At 40.6% G+C, this 25,205-nt stretch overlaps 2 protein-coding genes across 4 annotated transcripts in view; one reads left to right on the forward strand and one right to left on the reverse strand.

The window, feature by feature from the left end:
• Positions 1-599: 599 nt before the first annotated feature.
• Positions 600-25,204, forward strand: Nox1 (NADPH oxidase 1). The gene is made up of 13 exons (XM_048335831.1): positions 600-662; positions 5,040-5,135; positions 9,938-10,048; positions 10,292-10,376; positions 10,741-10,892; positions 10,991-11,172; positions 11,259-11,391; positions 16,122-16,214; positions 17,067-17,302; positions 17,463-17,625; positions 21,135-21,281; positions 21,483-21,607; positions 24,870-25,204. The coding sequence occupies exons 1-13, from the start codon at positions 618-620 to the stop codon at positions 24,994-24,996; spliced, it is 1,695 nt and encodes a 564-aa protein (XP_048191788.1). The 5' UTR covers positions 600-617; the 3' UTR covers positions 24,997-25,204.
• The window catches only part of Cstf2 (cleavage stimulation factor subunit 2), a 41,865-nt gene continuing 26,583 nt past the window's right edge, over positions 9,924-25,205 (reverse strand). For all 3 annotated transcript variants that reach the window (XM_048335829.1, XM_048335828.1, XM_048335827.1), the window contains one exon: positions 9,924-9,933. The gene's annotated coding sequence lies outside the window, so the exon portion shown is untranslated. The remainder of the gene's footprint in view (positions 9,934-25,205) is intronic.

Here is a 25,205-nt window from a genome sequence, read left to right on the forward strand (position 1 = left end):
TTTTAAATCTGGCCTTCTAGCCAGTCAATTTTATTCAGAGCAATTCTGTCAATCAGGGATCAGTTTCCAGGGAAACTGGTAAACTGAAATTTCTGAGCTGGCCTTGTGAAGATCCAAATGACAGCAGACAGATATGGTAACCCTTCTGAAAAGCTACTTCAAAGTAGCATCTTCAGAACACACACACTCCTCCCTCTGCTTCTCCTGAGGCAATCTGCATATAGCCTCAGCCTAATTATTTCTTTCATGGGAAACTTTTGCCAATTTTTTATCAAGGAAAGCAGTATTTCACGTTAGGCTATGTTGATAAGATGATCAGAGAGACTCACTATAGAAGATTGCTACTTCCTGAAGGGGTAAAATCCCCAACAGGGAAAACCCCTGTGGTTCTCAGAGGTAGGGCTGGCTTACTTAAGTTGATAACACAGTTCCGTCCAGAGGAGGAAGACAAAATGCACTTTTATTCCTGGAAGCTTTGTGAGTAGATGTGCATTCTACACATCTTAAGGATTCACAGGCTCTGTCAGAGGACAGAGCGCTCAACCTGAAGGACCTCTTCAGATCCAGACTTCTAATCTACCTTGATCTTAGTTAGAGAGGCTCCAAACCACTCAACAATGGGAAACTGGGTGGTTCACCATTGGTTCTCAATTTTAATTCTGGTAAGTGGCATTTTAATTTCTATTAATTAGGAATGTTCACAGAATAAGAAGACAGCATGTTGGAAGACATTTGTAAAGTTATCTTCAGTGGGATGAGTTGATGACTATTAGTTGCCTCATCAAAGCTGGTTATCAATTAGAAAAAAATCTAACTTTAAACCAGATGAGGAAACAAAGATAGATATTTTACTGTTGTTTATGTTGCCAACCCATGAGTACTTAGAATTTGTCTGCCTCTATTTATGACTTCTTTTCTGTTGCATCTCACTTCTAACTACAACTATGAAATAATCGTTTCTGTTTATTTTTCCTACATTGCTACCAGCAAGATTTCACAAAATAATTGTATTTTTGAGTTTGGGAGTCATTTCAGAGATCATGTTGACCCAGAACTGCCTACTGGGAATATATTATGACTCATGCACCTAATTTTTATGTTTTATAATATCTATACTGACAAAGGTAAGAAGAAACAGACGAAAAATTACAATGTAATTTATTTAACTCAATATATAGAATAGTATCATTTTTGCATGCAATCAATATTGACCTTGAGATCATTTTCTTTGGGGGTTGGTTCTGGGCTTGAATTCAGGGCTCTGTGCTTACTCTTGGCATTTTCTGCTCACTGCAGGCACACTACCACCCGAACCACACCTTCACTTATTGCTTTTTGCAGGTTAATTGGAGATAAGAGTTTCACAGACATTTCTGCCCAGAATGGCTTTAACCACAATCCTCAGATCACAGCATTCTCAGTAGAATGAGATACCAACACAGATATTTCTATTCTTTATTTCCCAGTCCCTAGAATGCCATTTATATTTTATACTTACAGTGCATCTCAATTAAAATGAGCTACATTTCAAGTGCTCAGTAGTCACATGTGGGTAGTGTGTCCGGCATTAGCCAGTGCAAATATAAAACAACTCCTTGATTATACAAAGTAAGGTAATTTGATGTCAGTGAATTAATTAGCAAGCACGTTCAGAACTTCTTCAATATCCTACACATATACAATTTCTTCACACACACACACACACACACACACACACACACACACACACACACACACTTCTTCATACTCTATTCTTTCACTTCTGAAATTCACCCAAGCCTAGGGGGTCCCTGTGTCCTTTCGCCTGCAGGGACTCTTTTTTTCTCTTGCTTTTTCATGGGGGTCCCATGAGATCTTAGGAGTTCTAGAGAAAAAGTGTAGTGTGCCTCTGGAGGGCTGTTTTTTTTTTTTCATTTAATCAAAGGCCAATTGCTTACTTTGGCATGTTAGTCTATGATTTGGATTTTTAATACCCAGAACTTACATTTAATTCCTTTTGCATTGTAGCAGAGAGAACATGAGATTAGGCACTGGGGGGACCTGAAAAGTCTTTTCTGTTCTGCTGCTAAGGGACCTCTAGCCAGTTGCTTGTTTTTATCAGAGTTCAGGTGCCATGTTTAGTGGAGGTGATAGGTGGTTTGGTGAATCATGGGATAAACAAAGTGACTATTAACATAAGGGTTTTTCTAGCCCTAAATTCCATTGGATTTTTTTTTTTTTTTGCCAGTCCTGGGCTTGGACTCAGGGCCTGAGCACTGTCCCTGGCTTCTTTTTGCTCAAGGCTAGCACTCGCCCACTTGAGCCACAGCGCCACTTCTGGCTTTTTCTATATATGTGGTGCTGGGGAATCGAACCCAGGGCTTCATGTATATGAGGCAAGCACTCTTGCCACTAGGCCATATTCCCAGCCCCCATTGGATTTTTTTAACCCCTCTCTCATTTTTCTTTTTTGGGCTGGGCGAATCTATTGCTTATGGTGTTGACTCATATTAATTCTATAGTTTTTCATCTCCACTCCTTGACAACACTATTGGCAAGCTCAGTCTTCTTGCTACCTTTGACATAAACCCCTATATACTGTGTTTTAAAATGAAGAATAAATTGCTAAAAAAAATCCCACTTCTTCACATGTCCTGTATTTGCACCATATTTTCCAAAATAGTGGAGGAAATAATAGCCAAAGTGGGAAACGGAATTCCTTATTCCTAGATCTTGCTGTATTAATTATTTACCTTGCCTATATTGGATGGTGGGCTGATACAAAGTCCTTTTTTTCTGTATCCCTCTCTGATCCTGAAATATCTCTCCTCCTAAATGAGCTTCTATTTTTTTTTCTGTTTTCCAAATTCTTGAAGTATCTATCTTTCAATTTGACTGTGGAATCAAAGAGTATCTAAAAGACACTCAACTCTAGAAATGATTCTGAGCAAAGGAAAAAATGAAGATATTGACTGGCAGCCAGGTGTGGTGGTGTATACCTGTAGTCCCAGATACTCAGGAGGCTGAGATGAAGAATTGCTTAAGCCGAGGAAGTCAACACCAGCCTGGGCCAGACTAGCCAGAATAAAACCCCATCTCAAATAGAGGGTGGGAGGAGGGAGAAAAATGGATGATTAAAAGCTACTGTAATAATGCTGCGATTCTGTAGCCAGAGTTTATTAAGCTCTTACTATATAGCATACATTGCATTAATCAGTTTACATGCTTTATTGCATGAGACTCACAGTGTTACTGTGAGATAGTTACTGTTATTTTCATTATTTCACAAGTGATGAAGCTAATATTCAGAGAATTTAAATCATGTATCTGTAAGATTACAAAGCCAGTAAGTGACAGCATAAGAATTTGAGAACAAGGAGTTTGATTCCAATATTCTACTTGGAATCACTATGCTGTGCTGTTAGAGGCCAAGATCCAGAGACTCAGAATCAACTGAACTGTTTCTCATAAAGGCTGGGGCAGGACTATTTCTCAAGGTATACTAGTGCCATATAGACCTGCTGAATTACAAACCAAATGTGAATTAGAGCTCAGTTGGGTGGTCTCCAAAGCAGTGAGCAGTGGGGTCCATATTTCCCCCTTTAAGCAATGTGCAGACAGTGTTATGGATAGGAAATGCAGTCTTAAGAGCTCAAAGGAATCCAAAACAACACTAGGTTAATTTGGAGAAAAAAGACTCGCAATCTAAAAACAGGACAATGTGCATCAGTGAGTAATTAAGGAGTGGTTTAGTTCTTTTCAGATGGGTATTATTGTAGGTGCTAAATTTCTTCTTTGTTTCTTCAGAAATTCACTTACTGCCATCTTTTAAGTGCAATAATTTGAAAGCTCTAGACCAGGAATTGGCAAATGTTTCTGTACAAAGCTGGACAGAACATATTTTAGGCTTTTATGAGCCATATGGTGAGCCCTGGCTATTCACCTCTGCCATTGTAAACAGCCATGAAACAGCCATAAACAATGCAGAAATGCCTAGGTGTGACTTTCAACACATTTTATTTACAGTTACTAAAATTTGAATTTCATATCATTTCCGTGTCACAGAATATTATTCTTATGATTTGTTTTTGCCAGTCCTGGGGCCTGGGCACTGTTGCTGGCTTTTGTTTGCTGAAGGCTAGCACTCTACCACTTGAGCCACAGCACCACCTGGCTTTTTTCCCCATATATGTGGTGCTGAGGAATCAAACCCAGGGATTCATTTATGCTAGGCAAGCACTCTACCACTAGGCCACATTTCCAGATCCTCTTATGATGCTTTAAGCTAACAACTTGAACATGACTGCCTGCTTTTTTGTGTTAATTGGAGCTGAGTCTCACAGATTTTCCTGTATGCCCTGCTTTTGAACCTGATCCTTAGATCTCAGCCTCCTGAGTAGCTGGGATTACAAGCATGAGCCATCATATGGCTATTTATTTTAAACAGACAGAAAAGAAATCCCTGAAGGGATAGTAGAGACTTTCAGGAGAGAGGCCCCAAAGAGGCAACAAATGGAGTTCTCTCAGATGTAGTCCCAGATACATGCACTTCTCAGGTGTTTTTTATATTACAGGACTCCTCCCATAGCTCCTCTCCTAGGAGGGCTTTTCACTGATTGCTTGGTGGCTTGTGTATGTGCTGCCCTGGCTCTTTTCAGCAGTTGAGAGGGCACTCAGGGCATTATGGGAAGAAGTGTTTAAGTGGTAACCCAAGAACAAGAAGCACCATGATGGACTATATGTTATCTGCCCCATGGTCTGTCCACCACATTTTATCCCAATGTCCCTAGGGAACAGGGGCAGTAACCACTCCAGGCTGCTTCCTGAGGTCTTCTGGGAAGGGTCTTTGAAGTGCTGATACTGAGCCTTATTAAACCTGTCAAATATATTACTAAAAGCTCGTATTCTGAAATTAGGTTCTATCCTTGCTGAATTATACTCACTGCAAGTGAAAACAGAAAATAAAATAAAATAAAAATATTAATACAAAATAGTCAAAATGTTGCCATTATTTCTTCTTTCCAAATTCAACTGCATTTCTTGATTTTGTTTTATTCTAGGTTGCTTGGTTAGGGCTGAATGTTTACCTGTTTGTATCTGCATTTCTAAATTTTGAGAAGAATGAAAAGTACTATTACACAAGAGAAATTCTTGGGGTAAGTATTGTAGGTGTGATGTGAAGAATTTATTTCTTTTTAGATGGGGTCTTGCTGTTTAAAGCCACCCTGGCATTAAACTTACTAAGTAGCTCAAGCTGCCATCAAATTTGTGATCTATCCATCTCCGCCTTAGGAATATTGGGTTTATGTGTGTATACCACATGCTCCTTTGTGACACAATGTTCTAATTTTTTTGAAGACTAGGTTTAACACGAAATACAGGGTGCCCATTTAAATTTGAATTTCAAATGAACTGGATCATTTTTACATAAGTCTGTTCCAAATATATACATACCTATACAAATATGTTCATTTTCAATCTGAAATTCAATTTGCTTGGACATTCTGTATTTTTATTTACTAAACCTGACCCTGTCCTTATCTGGAGCATTTTTCAGGCCCCAAAGGAAAACATACAATCAAGAAAACTGTTAGGTGGTGGTTTTCCATTGGGTTTTCAGCAACTTGGGTGCTCCTGTATGGAGTCAGAGGAAAGTTACCTAGGCCATACTTGAGCCCCTGCCCCTGTTCCTGCTTACAAGTTCATAGACTCCTACTTCATTTTAAGAAAGAGTTTAATAGAAGGAAACATGAGGAGGAAGAGCAGGAGGGGGGGGAGAGAAAGAGGGAGAAGAATGTATAACAGGAAAAATTAAAAACAATTTGAGAACTATGTGTGGACTAAGGTCACCTATGGAGCAAGAGGGATACTTAGGATACATATAGGGTCTCAAGGGCAGGTAGAGATGAGAATCTCCAGGACTGCAGGAAAGTAAGGTCAGTTAAGAGTAACAAAATTGAGAAAGTAGAAGGTCAAGCTCAGAAGGGGAAAGGGTGAGTATCACACATGGATATGGAGGTCACCAGGAAGTCTGGAGGTGAGATAGATTCTTTCCAGGCTGACGCACTTAGGCCGAAACTGACAGCTACTCTACTATGCAGTGACAGGTAATGGATTTGGCTAAATCACTTTTATCTTGTTGATACTTTTTTAATGTAACTTTCCACAAAAACTCCTCAATGCACATATTTGGAGGTAGCTCATTTTTAATCTTTTTTCCCCTTTTATAATCAAAGGATCCATGTGGAGATCACATTGAATTTGAATGTTCTGTTTATGGTTTATTTCACCCTGCTGATTTTTCTTCTTTTTAAATGTTTGTCCTTGATCTCTTTTTAGAAACTCCAGGGGAAGTGTTAATTTGTCTTAAAATAGGTTTTTACTAAAGGATGATGTAATAAATATGACTAGTTACAAAGAACCTGAACAGAACCAAAAAGTCAGCAGCAGAAACATGAATCATACTGATTTCCTGGTTTCATTTTTAAAGTGTCATTTAAAAATTAATTATAAATGATGATGCTTTCAGGGACAACTAGCCACCTAGAAATGTATCAGTAAGATATAAAAATCCCTCTCCCATTCAACTTCTGAGAGCTAACTGCTACTGATAGTTGGGTGTTGATAAATAGACATACTGATTTATATTCACAAATACACAAGACACATAGTATTTGTTTTGTTTTTGAGGTAGATACTATTGTTTATATGCTTTTGTGTTGGTCCTGGGGCTTGAACTCAGGGCTTGGGGGCTGACCCTGAGCTTCTTTTGCTTAAGGCTAAAGCTCTACCGTTTTGAGCCACAGCTCCACTTCTGGATATTTTTTTAAGGTTGTTTATTCCCATTGTCTTCATATCCTCATCCCTCAACCCATTTTCTTTCTTTCTTTCTTTCTTTCTTTCTTTCTTTCTTTCTTTCTTTCTTTCTTTCTTTCTTTCTCTCTCTCTCTCTCTCTCTCTCTCTCTTTCTTTCTTTCTTTCTTTCTTTCTTTCTTTCTTTCTTTCTTTCTTTCTTTCTTTCTTTCTTTTTTGGCCAGTCCTGGGACTTGGACTCAGGGCCTGAACACTGTCCCTGGCTTCTTTTTGCTCAAGTCTAGCACTCTGCCACTTGAGCCACAGCTCCACTTCTGGCTGTTTTCTACATATGTGGTGCTGAGGAATCGAACCCAGGGCTTCATGTATACGAGGCAAGCACTCTTGCCACCAGGCCATATTACCAGCCCCTGGCTATTTTTTTTACAAAGTAATTTATTGGAGATAAGAGTCTCATGGAATTTCCTGCCTGGGCTGGCTTCAAACCATGATCCTCAGATAACAACCTTCTGAGTAGGTAGAATTACAGGTGTGAGAAGAAAGCCACAGCCCAAGGCACTGTTGTGCTACAATTGATATAATTATTTGATAGGGTGGGGTTTTGTTTTACAGGACTGAGGATTGAACTCAGGTCCTTGTAATTGCAAAGCTGACACTCTGCCACCTGAGCCACATGTCCATACCCCTTTTACATTGGTTATTTTTGAGGCTGGATCTCACTTTTGGCCTGGGCTATGGTGGATAGGGTAGTTTTAAATTCATGCTCCCCTTGGGAGACAATATAGATTCGCTTTGAACTAGATCAAATCAGTGACAGAGGAAGTAGTTGAAATCCAAGGCTACAGAAGTGTTCATAATAGCAGCATTTCAATTATAGCGTTGGTGAGAGTTGATAGAAATGAATATACATTGAGATATTAAACCATGCTGCAATATCAAAAGATTTTCTTAAAGAAAAACTCATCCTTACAGAGAGCTGCCACAGAATACAGAAGTGTGAAATTATAGTTCTATATTGTCAATTCACTTACCAATTTTAGCTTGAAGAAATCTCTGTGACTCAAATAAGTAAGCTGTAGGAACCAATGTGACAATGTAGGGTGTCTGAGATGAATTTAATCAGAAATGGGACCAGCTGTCTCTACCAAGACCTATTAAAGTGTGATTCAGCATGTAGGTCATAAGGAAAAGCATAAATGGAAAGCCAGTGGGGCAGCTCTTGCTCACTGTACCACCTACTTGGCTGGCCATTATGGACACTAGATCTTCACCTGACTTATTAAATTATTAAATTGATGTCATGTTGCCCTGGGTTAAGTTGTTTGGAAAAATATTTTTTGTGCCTTGAAGATTAGAGGACATCAGTGCCTCATGTCTATAATCATAGGTTCTCAGGATGCTGAGTTCTAAAAATCAAGGTTTGGAGCCAGACTGAACAGAAGCATTGGAGACTCTTGTCTCCAATTGACTGCAATAAGCTAGAAATGGAGATGTGGATTAGGTGGTAGAACCTGAGACAGCAAAGCCCTGATTTCAAGCCTCAGTATTGATAACAACTACTACTATTGCTACTACTACCACCACAAAACAAAGCAAAATGCACAAAAAAACAAAATAAAAGATTAGATAAAGGTTGGGAAGTTATGAACTGGAACTCACACACGTGTGTGTGTGTGTGTGTGTGTGTGTGTGTGTGTGTGTGTGTGCCAATCTTGGAGCTTGATCTCAGGGCCTGGGCACTGTGCCTTAGTGTTTTTTTTTCTGAAGGCTAAAATTATACCACTTAAGCTACAGTTCTATTTTCAGTTTTTTTGGTAGTGAAGTGGAGATAAGAGTCTCACAGACATTCCTGCTTGGGCTGGCTTCAAACCATGATCCGCAGGCCTTAGCATCCTGAGTAGGTAAGATTATAGGCATGAGCCACTAGTGCTTAATCATATTCATATTTTGAGTCTGCAGGTACACATTAAGACTGGCCAGCCAAATAAGTGCAAAAAATATTGCTTCACTGTCATCCACACCTTGGCTTAGTACTACAGTCTTGTTTCACTCTGTAGCCTGAGGTCCAGGTACACCTACAGACTTGAGAGACCACTAACACAGTTGAAAGTTTGAGCTTAGTTACTATAGAATTGTTACTGTGTCTAGTCTATACCTAGTCAGGCTCATTTTTTATCTAAGATATTTCTACAAAGCACTGACTTTAATCCTTTTGGAACAGAAGCCTTTATTGATAGATCAAGTTGTTCTTGGTTTATGCGATGTGGGGGAATCAGGTTGGGAGTTCTGTTCTTAGAAGTTCTACTTTTTCAGGGCTGGAGATGTAGCTCATGGCAAAGTGTTTGGCCAACATGCACAAAGCTTTGGCTGCAAAATGAGATAAGTTCTCTCTTCTAAAATGTCTATATATTAGTGCTGGGAATGTGGCTTATTGGTAGAGTGCTTACCTAGAACTCATGAAGCCCTGGGTTTGATTCCTCAGTACCACATAATAAGAAAAAGCTGGAAATGACACTGCGACTCAAGTGGTAGAGTGCTGATAACCTTGAGAAAAAGAAGTTCAGGGACAGTGTCCAGGCCCTAAGTTCAAGCCCCAGGACTGGTCAAAAAATAAAATAAATTAAAATGTCTACTTAATTTAAGAATCTTGCTCCAAAGGGTTTACTAGTCTTGACTAAAAGCAAGATCACACTAAAGCTACCAGCACAGCTATGTTCATCGCAGCACAATTTACCATGACTAAAATATGGAACCAACCCAGATGCCCCTCAGTAGATGAATGGATCAAGAAAATGTGGAACATATACACAATGTCTTTTGCAGAGAGCTAGGCCTGAATGTGCTGGCTACTGAGAGAGAGAGAGAGAGAGAGAGAGAGAGAGAGAGAGAGAGAGAGAGAGAGAGAGAGAGAGAGACAGAGACAGAGACAGAGACAGAGACAGAGACAGAGACAGAGACACAGAGATAGAGATAGAGATAGAGACAGACAGAGAGACAGACACACAGAGAGAGCTACTAGAAATTGGAGAGCTACTGGAAACTACCTCTATCTATTTGAAGGTCTTTGACAAGTGTGCTGGGCCAGAATTTACCTGATAGAAGCTAAGATAAAGCAGCTAACTCTCTTTTTTCTCCTCTGCTCTAGACAGCATTGGCTGTGGCCCGAGCCACTGCTCGCTGCTTGAATTTTAACTCCATGCTTGTCCTGATTCCTGTGTGTCGTAATCTGCTGTCATTCTTGAGGGGCACCTGCTCAGTGAGTCCTGCTATACCTAGGTCAACTTTCACATTAAGGAAAGAGACCTGGCACCCTCATTAGGCCAGCCCAACACTAAGTCCTTGGGAATGGAAGCCAAAGGTCTCCTTTGGTGATTAAGGGGGTGGGTAAAGGTGGCTAGCTATTGGCCCATTCACTCTAAATCGTATTGGTGATGGGTTAATTAGTGATTTTCACAGGGTTGACTGGTGATACCTAACCACAATAATTTTACATTTGCAGTTTTGCAACCGCACATTGAGAAAGCCATTGGATTACAATCTTACTTTCCATAAACTGGTGGCATATACTATCTGCATATTCACAGGTAACTCGGGACAACCACTGTGGGCTCCAATGCATTCAGAATCTAGCTTCATCTATCTATCTATCTATCTATCTATCTATCTATCTATCTATCTATCTATCTATCTAATATATAGTGCACATATATCCATATAGGTATATATGCATTAAAATTATTGAACACCTGCATCATTTGCCAGGCTGTTCTAGACCTATGATCACAGCTTACATTCTATTCACTTGGGAACTGAGAAGGATTTTGGATCTGTACCACTTGTGGCCTCTGCTTTCTGCTAGGCACTAAATGTAAGACTCTCCTGTTCTGATGGGGCATGCCTGCCACAATGGTCCTGAGACACTACTTGGCTTTTCATCTTTCCATTTAGTTATTCACATCATTGCACACCTGTTTAACTTTGAACGCTACAGTGGAAGCCATCAGGGCCCAAATGGATCTCTGGCCTTTGTTCTTTCCAGCCTGTCTCATCATGAGAAACAGGGGAACTCTTGGCTAAATCCTTTCCAGTCCCCAGATGTGGTGAGTTGGGTCAGTGGCCTCTGAGAACTGCTCATGAACAAGAAGGTCATGGTATGATTGGTGGACAGTGGGTCAGGCTGATATTTCTCCTCTCACAGACAGTGTTGTACATGACATTCACCAGCATTGCTGGGCTCACTGGAGTGATCATCACGTTAGCTTTGATTCTCATGGTAACCTCGGCTACAGAGTTTATTCGAAGGAATTATTTTGAGCTCTTCTGGTACACCCACCAACTTTTTGTCATCTATATCATCGGCCTAGTGCTTCATGGCATTGGGTAAGGTCTTAATGTCCTTGTGTTCCCATCCCCTACCTTGCCCAGTTCATTTTCCAAATGGTCCTTCTTTGTGTTTGTTGTTACAGTGGAATTGTCCGTGGTCAAACAGAGGAGAGCATGGGTGAGAGTCATCCCAACGAATGCGCAGAGTCTTATCAGAAGTGGGATGAGGATGACTCAGTCTGTAGGCGTCCTCAATTTGAGGGGCTCCCCGCTGACGTAAGGAGAAGCATTTGGATGAGGATAGACTTATTAGGAGCTGTTTCTGTTGTTCATGTTATCATAATAGTACTATTATAGCTCAGTCCTGGGCTGGTTCCTACAAAGGGTTATCTACACTTTTCCTAACGTTGAGTAACTTCCAGCATAAACAGCTTTATGCAGGCCGCAGGGGATTTTGCAAAAGGACTGATGATTGTTGCATGTGTATCCTCCATAGAAATAAGAATGGGCCCTCACATTCCTGATAGCACTGACTATGTCCCGGTCTTACTGCATAGTATGCCTACCTCTGAGGCAAGTGCTTGACTTGCCTCCATTTAAGACAAACAGACTAGGATTCTGATAGATAAGTCACAGTAAGTAACAGACTTTAAATTCAAGGCATTTCAGAATCCAAAGATTAAACTCTTGATCGTGGTATTATCCCTACACTCAGCTGTGAAATTCTAGACAAATTTTCAAAGGAAAAAAAGGCTTTTAAATATTTATTTATTTATTGGACAATACTGGTGGGTTGAATTCAGGGTGTTCTGTTTTCCAGGCAGCTGTTCTGTCACCTAAGTCATGCCTCCTGTTCTTGATTTTTGCTCATTTATTGGGGCAAATGAGTATTGAAGATTTGACTGCATGGGCTGGCTTTGAACAGCAATCCTAAGATCTCAGTCTGAGTAGCTAGGATTAAAGGCATGAGCCACCAGCATCTGGCCCCAGTTTCTTTCTCTTGTTTTTTGTGCTAGTCCTGGGGCTTGAACTCAGGCTCTGGGCACTGTCCCTGAGCTTCTTCGTACTCAAGCTTACGATGCTACTATTTGAGCCACAGCTCGACTTTGGCTTTTTGAGTAGTTTGGTGGAGATCGGAGTCTCACAGACTTCCCTGCCTGGGCTGGCTTCGAACCTCGATCCTCAGATTTTAATCTCCTGAGTAGCTAGGATTACAGGCGTGAGCCACCAGCTGAGATTTGGTCACTGTGATTCAAAGCTAACCAAGGCACAAGTGGTTCACTAGACTCCATCTCCAAAATAACCAGCAAAACATAGGGCTGGAGGTGTGGCTCAAGTGGTAGAGCCATCACTGTAAGACAAGATAAGCAAGCTCAAGGTCCTTAGTTTAAGCTCTGGTTTAAACAAAAAGAAAATTTAATTTTGCATGGCAAAAAGAATCAGAAGTTAAAGCAGATAACAAATTATGAAGTAGGAAAATTATTTACAAACCGAGGACTATGGACAAATTTCCCAATACATATTAATAATAACCCCTAGTATTTAATAAGACAAAGCCCAACTCCCTGATATAAAGAATATAGGGGCTATGACTAGAATAATTGGAGAATCAGATCATAAATATATGAAATGTTATTATTCATAATATCGAAGAGAGGCAAAATAAAACTAGAAGAGATTAACAATACAACAAAAAAAAGCTGAAGATCAGACTTGCAGTTTCTAACTTCCAGGATTTTATTTCATAAATATACTTGTATATATGTTTGGCTACATTGCTTATTTCATAATTATTTGGTAGAACAAAATAGTGGAAATAAGTGTTCATCAATGGAGGACTTCTTAAATTATGGAACAGCTGATAGTAATCAATAAAAAGAGGCAGAGCTTGAGTACTATTATAGACCAGTTGCCGAGATGTTAAAAGGCACCACGGTGTTTGGTTTCCTATCATTTGCAGGAAAAGGACCACTTAAGTGGATAGTTGCCAAGAAGAGTCACAAAACAAAAACTTAGATTGTCTCATGGTTTGCTGAGTGGTAGCAATGAGAGAAAGATTTTTGCCAGTACCCTGACTTGAACTTGATGTCTTGAGCTCTTGCTTGCTTTGCTTGCTCACAGCTGGTGTTCTACCATTGGAGCCCTGTCTATAGTCTGGTATTTTGCTGGTTAATTGGAAACAGAGTCTCAACAGACTTTTCTACTTTGGCTGGCATTGAACTTTGGTGTTGAACTTTGATTCTCCAGGTATCAGCCTTCTGAGTAGCTAGGATTAAGGCATAAGCTACTGGTACCTTGCTACTGTAAACTTTTTTTTGTACTTAATAATTTTAGAACATGTACAGACAGAAGTCACTGCAATGGGAATATGTTTGAAAATGAATCATTAGATGATTTCATCATTGTGTAAATAACACAAAGTATAATTACCCAGACTAAGACAGCTATGTCATCACTAGGTGATATCAGTAAGTGATATATATTTTGTAGCTGAGGGGGTCTGAACTCAGGACTTTGTGCTTGCTAGACAGAGCTTTGCCACTTGAGCCCTGCCACCAGCAAGTTTTGCTTTGGTATGTCAGGTAGAGTATTGTGTCTCTTCTTGAGGCCAGCCTGGGACCACATGGCTTTGTGCATAGCTGGGGTTATAGCTGTGAGATCCACCACACATGGAATGTTTGGTTGAAATAGCATCTTGCTTTTTGCTGGGGTTGGGCTTGAACTGTGATCTTCCCAATCTTTACCTCACAGGGAACTGGAATTATAGATGTGTGCCAACCTGACCATGGGTGCCTTATGCCTGTACCTAGCTAGTCAGGAGACTGAGAACTGAGGTTTGAGGTTTGAAGCCAATGTGAGCAGACAAATCTAGCTAGCCAACAAAAGGCCAGAAAAGTGTAGATGTGGCTCAAGTGGTAGAGCACCAATTATGAGCAGAAAAAAATTGACAGTGTGAGTTGCTGAATTCAAGCCATGGTACTGGCAAGAATAAGAAGGAGAAGGAGAAAGAGAAGGAGAGCATACAGTGAAAAGTAAATTTTCCTTCCATTGCTACCCCTCAGAAATCCAGGCAACATGCTAGATTAGTGTTTTGATAAGTACAAGCTGTGGTACAGGGCACTAGAAAGAAAGACAAGAAAGAAGGAAAGAAGGAAGGAAGAAAGGGAGGAAAGAAGGAAGAAAGAAAGGAAGGAAGGAAGGAAGGAAGGAAGGAAGGAAGGCAAAAATACTATTTTGTTTTCTTTTTTTCAATTAACTAGTTAATTAGCTTTTGAGATGGTGGGGACCAAACCCGGGGTTTTGTTGAGCCACATTCCAAATAATACTATGCTGTAAATATCCTATTTCTGAAGCTAATATTTTCCACATTGTTACTACCCAATTTTAAAGTATATTTTATTCAAGCATTCTGAATCCAACTGTGGGTAAGAAATAGGATCAAGCTAGGTGCTGGTGGCTATGCCTGTAATCTTACCTACTCAGGAGGCCTAGGTCTGAGGATTGCTGTTCAAAACCAGCCCAGGCAGGAAAGTCTATGAGACTCTTTTCTCCAATTAACCACCAGAAAACTGGAAGTGGTGCTGTGGCTCAAGTGGTAGAGTGCTAGCCTTGAGCTGAAGAGCTCAGGGACAGCGCCCAGGCCCAGAGTTCAAGCTCCATGACAAACAAACAAACAACAAAAAAAGGAATAGCATCAAATTCTACCATGCCTCCTCTCAGTTAACACTAGCTCAGTTCCGCTCCTACTCTCCTCAGAGACACTCCAGGAAGTACAGTGCCTCAGGCAACATAAGACAGAGGGCTCATCACTTAGAGTTGCTAGGAAATATATTTTTAGTAGTTCCTGTGCATAAATGGGTAACTTGTCACCTGTTAAAATCTTAGGGGATAGAAAGCCTCCTTTATCACAACTGTAAACAAGAGAAAAACATATTACTAAATGCTTAATGGTTTAAGCATCTTAGAAGAGGTGGCATATTAAGTTTTATATGTTGTTTACCAGCCACATCCTTCTCCTTCTAGCTTTTTATTTTTACTTTTGTTTTTTATGTTTTTTTGGTGCTAGTACTGGCATTTGAAAGCAGAGTCTCTAGAAGTGAAACTGCTGTGCCCATGGGTTTTGTTGTTGTTGTTGTGCTTGAACTCAGGGCCTGGGCACTATCCCTGAGCTCTTTTTGCTCAAGGCTAGTGCTCTATCACATTAAACCACAGCTCCAGTTCTGGTTTTCTGATTGGTAATTGGAGATTAGAGTCTCATGGACTTTCTTGCCTCCACTGGAGTTGAACTATGATCCTCAGATCTCAGCCTTCTGAGTAGCTAGGATTACCACCAGCACCTGGCTTGAGCCTGTGTTTTAATGGCTGTATTTCATACAAGTCTCACTCTTCGAGGCACTCATTCAGGCACTCCACCTACTTCAGGCTTTCATACTGCTGTATCTAGCTTCCCTCCGTGGGGACACACTCTCCTGGATTTTTCTATCTAGATTCTTGATCCCCTCAATCTCAGCCTCCTACAAGGTTGAGATGACAGGCAAGAGCCATTGCACCCAGCTATGGACCAAGAAGTAGGTTTTGTGAGCTTTGCTGCCTGGGCTGGCCTCAAACCACCATTGTTCTTAGCCTCTCAAGTAGCTAAGATTACTGGTGTCTGCCAACGGTGCTGCTCTCATAGCTACCTTCTCTGTTGGTTTTTCAGTGGGCAAGTGACCCTGGAAAATAGTCTTAATTTTTCAAAATTAAATTATATACATATATATAATTTAAGAATATTTATTCATGCATTTGTATATATACATGCATGTATGTTTTATTTGTGTCTTTTGCTTTTGCATCAGAGTAACAGATTAAAATATTCACTTTTATTTGCATCTGAGTATTAGTGGCTTGATAATGATAAATCAGAGAACTTAATATTTACTGAATGAGTGAATGGACTGAAGTACTATGCATACAAGTTCTAAATTGGAGATTCATAGGTGACCTCATTCTTTCCCTTTTTGTAGTCTTGGAAGTGGGTCATTGCCCCATCTATTCTATATATCTTTGAAAGATTCCTGCGGTTTTGTCGTGCCCGACAGAAGGTCGTGATTACCAAGGTAAAGAAGTACTCATTATCCTTTTGCTGTTGTAAGAGTTCTAGTCTATCTGAGAGTAAAACTTAATTGTCATAATGCCTTTCTGAAGGGAATAGGAAGAACTCAGGGTTGAGACAATATATCTTTGTTTTTCTAGTGCTGGATATAACTATGGGAAAGAGAAGTTTGGTAGAAAGTACCAGTGGAGGATATAACAGATGGCCAGATCCAGATCTAGTTTGTAGATATATTTTATCTACACAATGTTTCAAAAGTTAAACTGGGGTTTGGGCTTGTAGCTCAGTGACAGGTTGCTTACAAAGTATGTGCAAGGCCTGGGGTAGATTCCCTAGACAAAATTAAACAAAACTAATGAACTGAAAAGAAACAAACAACAATAATAATAACAAAAAAGTTTTCCAGTATTTAAAATACAAATAGAGGTTTTAACATTAACAAAAGACATTTCTTCTGGCATGGTGATGCATGGCTGCATGACTATAATTAAGTATGAGGGAGGTGGAGCTAGGAAGATCATAGTCCCAGGCCAACTGAGAAAACTTGATATCCTATGGTGAGAGAGCATTTGAAGCTCTGAGTTCAGTCCTCAGTACCATCAAACCTAACAAAGAAAATAAAACAAAATAGTAAGGCTTTTTTTTCTTTTATTGAAAAAAAATAGGAATCCTGATATTGCTGAATCTAGGTTGCACATTGTGTTCGTTGGAGCTAAGTAGCTGCTGCCCCCTTGAGTAGGGACTTAGCTTGCAATTTAACACTTTTTCACCAGTTCTCCACTTTTACTCGCTTATTGTGTTTTTCCTTGTACATCTTCTGAGTCTGTCTTCTACGGTCTCTGTGCTTCATTCACAGGTGGTCATGCACCCATCCAAAGTTTTGGAATTGCAAATGGTAAAGCATGGCTTCAGTATGGAAGTGGGACAGTACATTTTTGTCAATTGTCCTTCAATCTCTTTCCTGGAGTGGCATCCCTTTACTCTGACCTCTGCTCCAGAGGAAGATTTCTTTTCCATTCATGTCCGAGCAGCAGGAGACTGGACAGAAAATCTCATAAGGTCATTTGAACAACAGCATTCACCAATTCCTAGGTAGGTCCCTGCGACCAGCAGAGACTTGGATCAGGTAGGACAGAAGAAGATTGAAATAAGTGGCAGCAGTCAGCTGAGGGATGGGGGTTTCTGGGACAAAGCTTGAGGTGGAGAGTAGAGGTAAGACTTCTCTTGTCCATTGTCTCCTGTCTTTTGTTAGGATTGAGGTGGATGGACCTTTTGGCACAGTCAGTGAGGATGTTTTCCAGTATGAAGTGGCTATGCTGGTTGGGGCAGGAATTGGGGTTACTCCCTTTGCTTCCATCTTGAAATCCATCTGGTACAAATTCCAGCGTGAAGACCACAACCTCAAAACACAAAAGGTATCTGCTGCATATCATTTTACATCTCGCCTGGGCCTGACTGGGCTCCTGACTTAATAGGGAATGCACTTGGGTTCAGCCAAGAGCCAAGGGGAGTCAGGCAGTCTCTCAAGGCAGCAGCTTCTGAGGGGTGCAAGCCCGTCCCCTAGCAGAGGTGCCAGGCCTGTGATGTGTCAGGTGTTGCCTTTGTGCAGCCAGAAAAGGCCCCTGCCACATGGCTGGAACTTTCTTTTTCTTTCTTTCTTTTTTAATTTAACTTTTCTTCTTTTATTGTTATAAAGGTGATGTACAAATGGGTTATAATTACATAAGTAAGGCAATTAATTCATTTATTTTTCCCTTTATTTTATCTTATTAAATTTTTTTATTGTAAGGCAGGTGCTGGTGGCTCACACCTGCAATCCTAGCTACTTAGGAAGCTGAGATCTAAGGATGTTGGTTCAAAGCCATCCCAGGCAGGAAAGTGTGTGAGACTCTTATCTCCAATTAACCATCAGAAAATCAGAAGTGGTTCAGTGGCTCAAAGTGGTAGAGTTCTAGCCTTGAGCTGAGGAGCTCAGGGACAGTGCCAGGGCCCAGAGTTCAAGTCCCATGGCCAACAATAAAATAAAATAAATTATTCTAAGGGTGATGTACAGAGAGAAGAGTTACAATTACATAAGTAAGGTCATGAGTATATTTCATGTTTTCTTTTTGCCAGACCTGGAGCTTGAATGCAGGGCTTGGACACTGCCTTTGAGCTTCTTTAGCTTAGGGCTGGTCTACCACTTGAGCCAGTGCTACTTCTAGCCTTTTCTGTTTATGTGGTACTGAGGAATTGTACCCAGGGTTTCATGCATGCTAGGCAAACACTGTACCACTAAGCCACATTCCCATCCCCACATCTCTTTTTGAACAGTGTTACCTCCTCCCTCATTTTCACCTGTTCCCCTCCCAACTCGCCTCCTCTCCAAGTTGCAAAGTCCATTTCCAACACAATGTCTAGTGAGTATCATGGTTGCATTGGTTCACCGTTTGTTCCACCATTTTTGTGATTCCTCTTTCTGTGATTTCCCAAATCAGATAAACTTACATACAAGACAAAGGGTAAAGAAATAAAAAAAACAGTGACAACAGGGAATAAACCAAAGGGGGGGAGGGGAGAAAAAGAAATAACTTCAAACAGTCCATAAAAAAATAAAACCTCCTATTTCCACTTCTTTTTTTTTTTCTTTTTTTTTCTGCCAGTCCTGGGGCTTGGACTCAGGGCCTGAACACTGTCCCTGGCTTCTTTTTGCTCAAGGCTAGCACTCTGCCACTTGAGCCACAGTGCCACTTCTGGCCGCTTTCTGTATATGTGGTGCTGGGGAATTGAACCCAGGGCCTCATGTATAGGAGACAAGCACTCTTGCCACTAGGCCATATCCCCAGCCCGTATTTCCACTTCTTGAAGTTAATTTTTGTAAGCATCATTGTATATTGTCATAGGCACATAGCTATTGAGCTCCCCTGATTCTCTGTTAAGAATATCCTAGGGCTGGGGATATGGCCTAGTGGCTAGAGTGCCTACCTCGTATTCATGCAGGCCCTGGGTTCAATTCCCCTAGCACCACATATACAGAAAATGGCCAGAAGTGGCGCTGTGGCTCAAGTGGCAGAGTGCTAGCCTTGAGCAAAAAGAAGCCAGGGACAGTGCTCAGGCCCTGAGTCCAAGCCCCAGGACTGGCAAAAAAAAAAAAAAAAAAAACAACAAAAAAAGAATATCCTAGATATATTCTAGGGACTTGTGGGGCCAGCCGGAATCAGGAGGATGTGTGGGATCCGCAGTCTTGGAGTGAAGCTGACCATCCAGGCTGCTGCTTAGAGCCTTCACTATGCTGCTACTGAACAGCATAGAGACAAGTGGCTCAAGGAGCACCTACCACTGCTCCTCTTCCACCTTTGTCCCTGATGGATTGCATCCCACTCTGTACTCCCGAGACACACTAGGCACATTAGTCCTGGTGCCCATGCTGGATGTGGCACTCACCCTGATAGAGTCATGGTGCAAAGATAATTGTTACTTGATGGTTGGTTATTACCAAGCTAATGAAGGAAAGAAGGAGGCTGGATTAAACGAGGTCACAGAGAAGGTTGCCTCCAGAAATATTGTGGGCTTCAGTGATATGACACTGTATTAATCATCATATCTCCTATGATTGACAGGTAGTCCATTGAAATGCTCTTGAATTTTGATAACCACCTCTTATCTCAAGATCAATAATGCAGTTCTGTATGGGTGCTAGGTAAAGATAGAAGTGACTGCCCTGTGCATTTCCATTACAGTGAGCAAGAAACCTATTTTTAAGTGCAAACAGAATATCATACATAGCCTGATGGGAATCTAGTGCCTTGTAAGAGGTGGAGTGTCCAGTCAATACTTTTACAGTGCAGAGTATGTTGTAGAGACAGACTTGCCCTCATGGGTTTTCTCTCATTCATATGCCACTCTAATCTTCTAAATAAAAGATATTTCTGCTTGCCTAAGATTTTGCTATTTCCAATTTTAGCTAACCTTTTGTAATCTAGAGAGAATACTTGTGCATGTGTGTGTGTGTGTGTGTGTGTGTGTGTGTGTGCGTGCATTGCATGTGTGTGCTGGGTCTTGAACTTAGGCCCATATATATATATATATATATATATATACATATACATATACATATACATATATATTTATTTATTTTTTTGCTGAAGACTAGTGCTCCACTACTTGAGCCATAGCTCTACTTCCAGTTTGTTCCTTGTTAATGAGATAAGGCAAATGGACTTACCAGGTAGTCTTCAAACTTTGATCCTCAGATGTCAGCCTCCTGGGTAGGTAGGATTACAGGCATAAGCCATTGGTGTCTGGTTTAGACAGAATACTTTTTAAGGTTTAAAAACTATCTAAAGCCCAATCTTACATTCCAAGAGAAAATGAGCAAGTGCTCCACCCTCTTTGCCTATGCATCTACTTTTGCATATTTACTGTAAGAGCAGAATCAATTTGTCTTCCTCCCTCCCTCCCTCCCTCCCTCCCTCCCTCCCTCCCTCCCTCCCTCCCTCCCTTCCTTCCTTCCTTCCTTCCTTCCTTCCTTCCTTCTTTCTCTCTCTCTTTTTTCATTCTCTGTCTTTTTTCTTCACCTTCTCCTTTTCTTCCTCCTCTTCCTGCGTCTCTCTCTGTCCTTTCTCCCCCTCTTCCTTGTTACTTTTGGGAGTCTTCTTTTTTCAATTTGGAGTTGAAAATCAACCTGAAACAAAGATAAGCTTTCCTTGAGCTCTTTTCTTAGGGAAAATTGTTAGAAATCAGAATTCTTGCAGCCTAGTCTTACACTCTGTAACTTGAATTATTATCAAGGCACCCTAGCATCTGATGTGTGTGTGTGTGTGTGTGTGTGTGTGTGTGTGTGTGTGTGAGAGAGAGAGAGAGAGAGAGAGAACATGAAAGCCCACTGTACTCTGTACATTGTAAAGGGAATTTAATAATACATAGTCTATGTTGCTCATTCTAGATCTATTTCTACTGGATCTGCAGGGAAACAGGTGCCTTTGCCTGGTTCAATGACCTATTAACTTCCCTGGAACACGAGATGGAGGAATTAGGCAAAGCAGATTTCCTAAACTACCATCTTTTCCTCACTGGATGGGATAACAACATTGTGAGTTCAAAGCAAACACTAATTCTCGCATTAAATGTAAGAGGGACAACAGACTAAAGAAATGACAAAATGACGAGAAAGATATTTCTTAGCATTTCCTACCTGTCTTTATCTTACATTCAAGCTTAAAGGTGGCTGAAGGAAGAGGCTGCTATCAGGACCTGGTTTTCCTAACCTCATGTTTCCTGTTTCTGTCTTCAGGCTGGTCATGCAGCATTAAATTTTGACAAAGCCACTGACATTCTGACAGGTCTGAAACAGAAAACCTTCTTTGGGAGACCAATGTGGGACAATGAGTTCTCTGCAATAGCTACTGCCCACCCCAAGTAAGTATATTCTTCCTTGTGTTTCTACAGTCAGAATTTAAGGAAGGCACAGTGATTGTATGTGGAACACATTTGGGAAAAGATCTCTGAGCAGAAACTGTCCATCCATCCTTACATTCTTGTTTAAAGCATGAAATTTTAATTAAGATTTGTGATCTTGGGGCTGGGAATATGGCCTAGTGGCAAAAGTGCTTGACTCGTATACATGAAGCCCTGGGTTTGATTCCTCAGCACCACATATATAGAAAACGGCCAGAAGTGGTGCTGTGGCTCAAGTGGCAGAGTGCTGGCCTTGAGCAAAGAGAAGCCAGGGACAGTGCTCAGGCCATGAGTCCAAGGCCCAGGACTGGCAAAACAAACAAACAAAGAAAAAAACCCAAAACAAACAAAAGATTTGTGATCTTGCATCTGATGAGATGTTAGCTACACCCTCTTGCATCCACTCAAACAGTGAGGAGAGGCTTAGGTCTGATGAACACACCAAACAAAATAGAGAATGAGGACAATTCAAATGTATTTGGAAGTGTGTGTGAAGTCAGTGACCTCTACATTAAAAAAACAAGAGTTGGGGTATATTATTTAGTTCATTAAAATCAGCTGAGCTCAGTGTATTGGGAAGGTTTTGACACGTTAGAATCTACAGAAAAATACAACTGGTGCTATAAAAGCAGCCATTCTAATAGGAAGAAGTGAAGTTGCGCATTGTGGACTCCTTGAGTAAGTTGGCAGAGAAGATCAATTCTGGAATCATTACTATCTTCTATAAGCTCAGCACTCATGTTCTAGAGGCTTTGAAGTGTGAAAGGGAAACGGTACGGTTCTTGCCCACAAGGAGCACACATTTGAATAAGAGATGCCCACAATGAACAGAAATAGAATGAAGCACTCCATGAAACAGGTGCATGGACATCCTAGGGATCATATGAGATGACCAGAAAAACTTCACAGACAGGGGTGAGAGCAGGTGGTGAATTGAATATTGATAATAATGGTTCCTCATTGAGGGTTTGACACTTTCCTGTTTTGTGGTTCACAACTAGACAGCTTTCTGATCTTCAGATTCCCCATGCATATAATGGGGTTACACTACCAAAATCTGCTTCATGTACTGGCAGGATTCCTGCAAGGACTGGTGATGATATATGCAAAATGTTCTTTCAACTGCAAAACAGTGTATAAGTAAAAGAAATTATGTTGATTATGGTGGTGTCTGAGATGAACATAGTTGTAGGTGTGAGAATTGCTAGGAGTGATGGAGATCAGAATATTAAGGAATGCCTCCATCATGGGGGAGGGGAAAAGGTAAGCCACAGAAGCAGAATGAAGACATGTTTTGTTACAGATGCCAAAGGAAGATCTATTATTAGAAATATAAGAGAAGTGTGGTTAACAGCATTGGAGGAGTGGCAGGCTCAAGAAATGCTTATTTAGCTTAAGAATGATCTGAGAATATGCATAGACAGGATAAGGACCAGTAAATAGGAATAACATAAATATATGAAAGAGGAGAGCCAATTAACATGGCCATAATAAAAGATGAACAATAGTGTTGACATGGAACTGGACCATTTGGATTCTACTATATTGCATGTGGTAATATGCAACAGTATAGGACTTGCTGAAAACGCTTCAGCAATTTCTCAAAGGGTGAAGCATAGTTTTCATGACCCAGAAACTCCACCCCTGAGTATATACTTAAGTGAAAAATATCTGCACAGAAAAACTTGTACATGAATGTATGTAGAAGAATTATTTCTAAGGGATAAAGGTGAAAAAAAATCCAAGTGTCCTTTAACAGATGTGGTATGTATGCAAAAAATTATTCAGCTATAAAAAGGAGAGTACAGATACATGCTACAACAAGAGTGAATTGTAGAAGGCATTATGTTGATAAAAGACATTAGACAAAAAGGCCAAGTATAGTATGATCTATTTCTAGGAAATGCTCAGAGCAGGCAAATCTATATATAGAAAATGAGCTTAGCAGTTGTCTACAGTAGGGTGGCTTGACTGGGAGGAAATGAGACAAGTGACTGTTAGTGTGAATAGAGTTTCCTTTTGGTATTTGGAATGAAAATTAGTGGTGATGGTTGCACAACTTGGTAGTTATTAAAAACGTACTAACTATACACTTTGAGAGGTGAATTTTATGGTAGGTAAATTATACCATAATTATATTTAGAAAAAGTGGGGAAGAAGAGAAAGGGGAAGGCCCAGAGTATAATTGGAAAAGTGAGCTCTGGAATATCACCTCTTCAATGTGACAGATTCTGAAGTGGAGGTAAGTCCAGAGGATAGTTTTAATAGCACTGAACATGTACATGAACTTAATTGTGTGCCAGGTATTTCTTCATGTTTTTTTTTTTTGCCAGTCCTAGGGTTTGAACTCAGGGCCTAGTCACTGTCCCTGAGCCTCTCTGTGCTCAAGGCTAGCACTCTACCACTTGAGCCACAGCGCCACTTCTGGCCTTTTCTGTTTATGTGGTACTGAGGAATCGAACCCAGGGCTACATGCATACTAGGCAAGAACTCTATCACTAAGCCACATTCCCAGCCCCTGTGCCAGGCATTTTTAAATTGCTTTATCTATCATTCTCAAGAAAATGCTACAAGGCTAGTGCTATTTTTGTTCCACAGAATGGGAAACTGGAAGATACTAAGAAATTTGCCTAAAGTCATACAAATCAAATTTTGGAGTTGGGATTTGAACCCAGAGATTGGCTCCAAAGTCTAACACTTAACGACTGAATTGTACATTTTTATGGGTCTATGCTCTCAATAAAATTGGCAAGGCTAAATGCTGAGAACAATAAAGGCTAAGATCATATTTAGGACTTACAAGCAGAAAAGGTAAAACAAAACGAAACACACAAAAAAAACCCCACCTCTTATGGTTGTGTGCCAGTGGCTTACACCTGCAATTTTAGATAATCAGGAGCATGAGATCTGGATGTTTGGGGTTCAAAGCCGGCCTGGGCAGAAAAGTTGTCTCCAGAATAGCCAGCAAAAAACTGAAGTAGAGGCATGGCTCAAGTGTAGAGTGCCAGCTATGGGCAAGAAAGCCAACTGAATTCAAGGTCTTAAGTTCAAACCTTGGTACTGGTAAAAAAAAAAAAAAAAACAAAAAACAAAACAGCAAAACAACCTAATATGTAAAATGATGAAGGGAATCATCAACTCAACATTTATTTGATGTTGTTGAGAGGAGCTGAGTAGTCATCTACAATCAGGTCAGGTCTTTACTGTTGTTCCATTCCTACAGGTCTGCAGTGGGAGTTTTCTTATGTGGTCCCCGGACTTTGGCAAACAGGCTGCGCAAGTGCTGCCGCCAGTTCTCTAGTTTGGATCCTAGGAAAGTTCAATTCTACTTCAACAAAGAAAATTTCTGAATTACTGAACTAAGCATAGTTGGCATTTTCGTCTATCCTTTATAGCTTCAACGTACATGGCCTGGTGAGGTTTGGGCAACCATCTTAGCATAATAACTTTGTTTCCCAAACCTAGACAACCTGGGGTTTTCCCCCTATTGTGTTCAACTTGGTTATATTGGGGCTTCAACCAAAGGTCTTCAGCTATAATAACTGCAAAGCCCACAGCA

Source organism: Perognathus longimembris, chromosome 28, assembly GCF_023159225.1.
Source record: "Perognathus longimembris pacificus isolate PPM17 chromosome 28, ASM2315922v1, whole genome shotgun sequence".
NCBI lineage: Eukaryota > Metazoa > Chordata > Mammalia > Rodentia > Heteromyidae > Perognathus > Perognathus longimembris.

Bases quoted from the DNA above. Each gene is read 5' to 3' on its own strand.
- Nox1 (XM_048335831.1), top strand. From the start codon at position 618: ATGGGAAACTGGGTGGTTCACCATTGGTTCTCAATTTTAATTCTG. The intron at 5,136-9,937 runs GTAAGTATTGTA...CCTCTGCTCTAG, and splicing joins ACACAAGAGAAATTCTTGGG to ACAGCATTGGCTGTGGCCCG. The intron at 21,282-21,482 runs GTGAGTTCAAAG...TTCTGTCTTCAG, and splicing joins CTGGATGGGATAACAACATT to GCTGGTCATGCAGCATTAAA.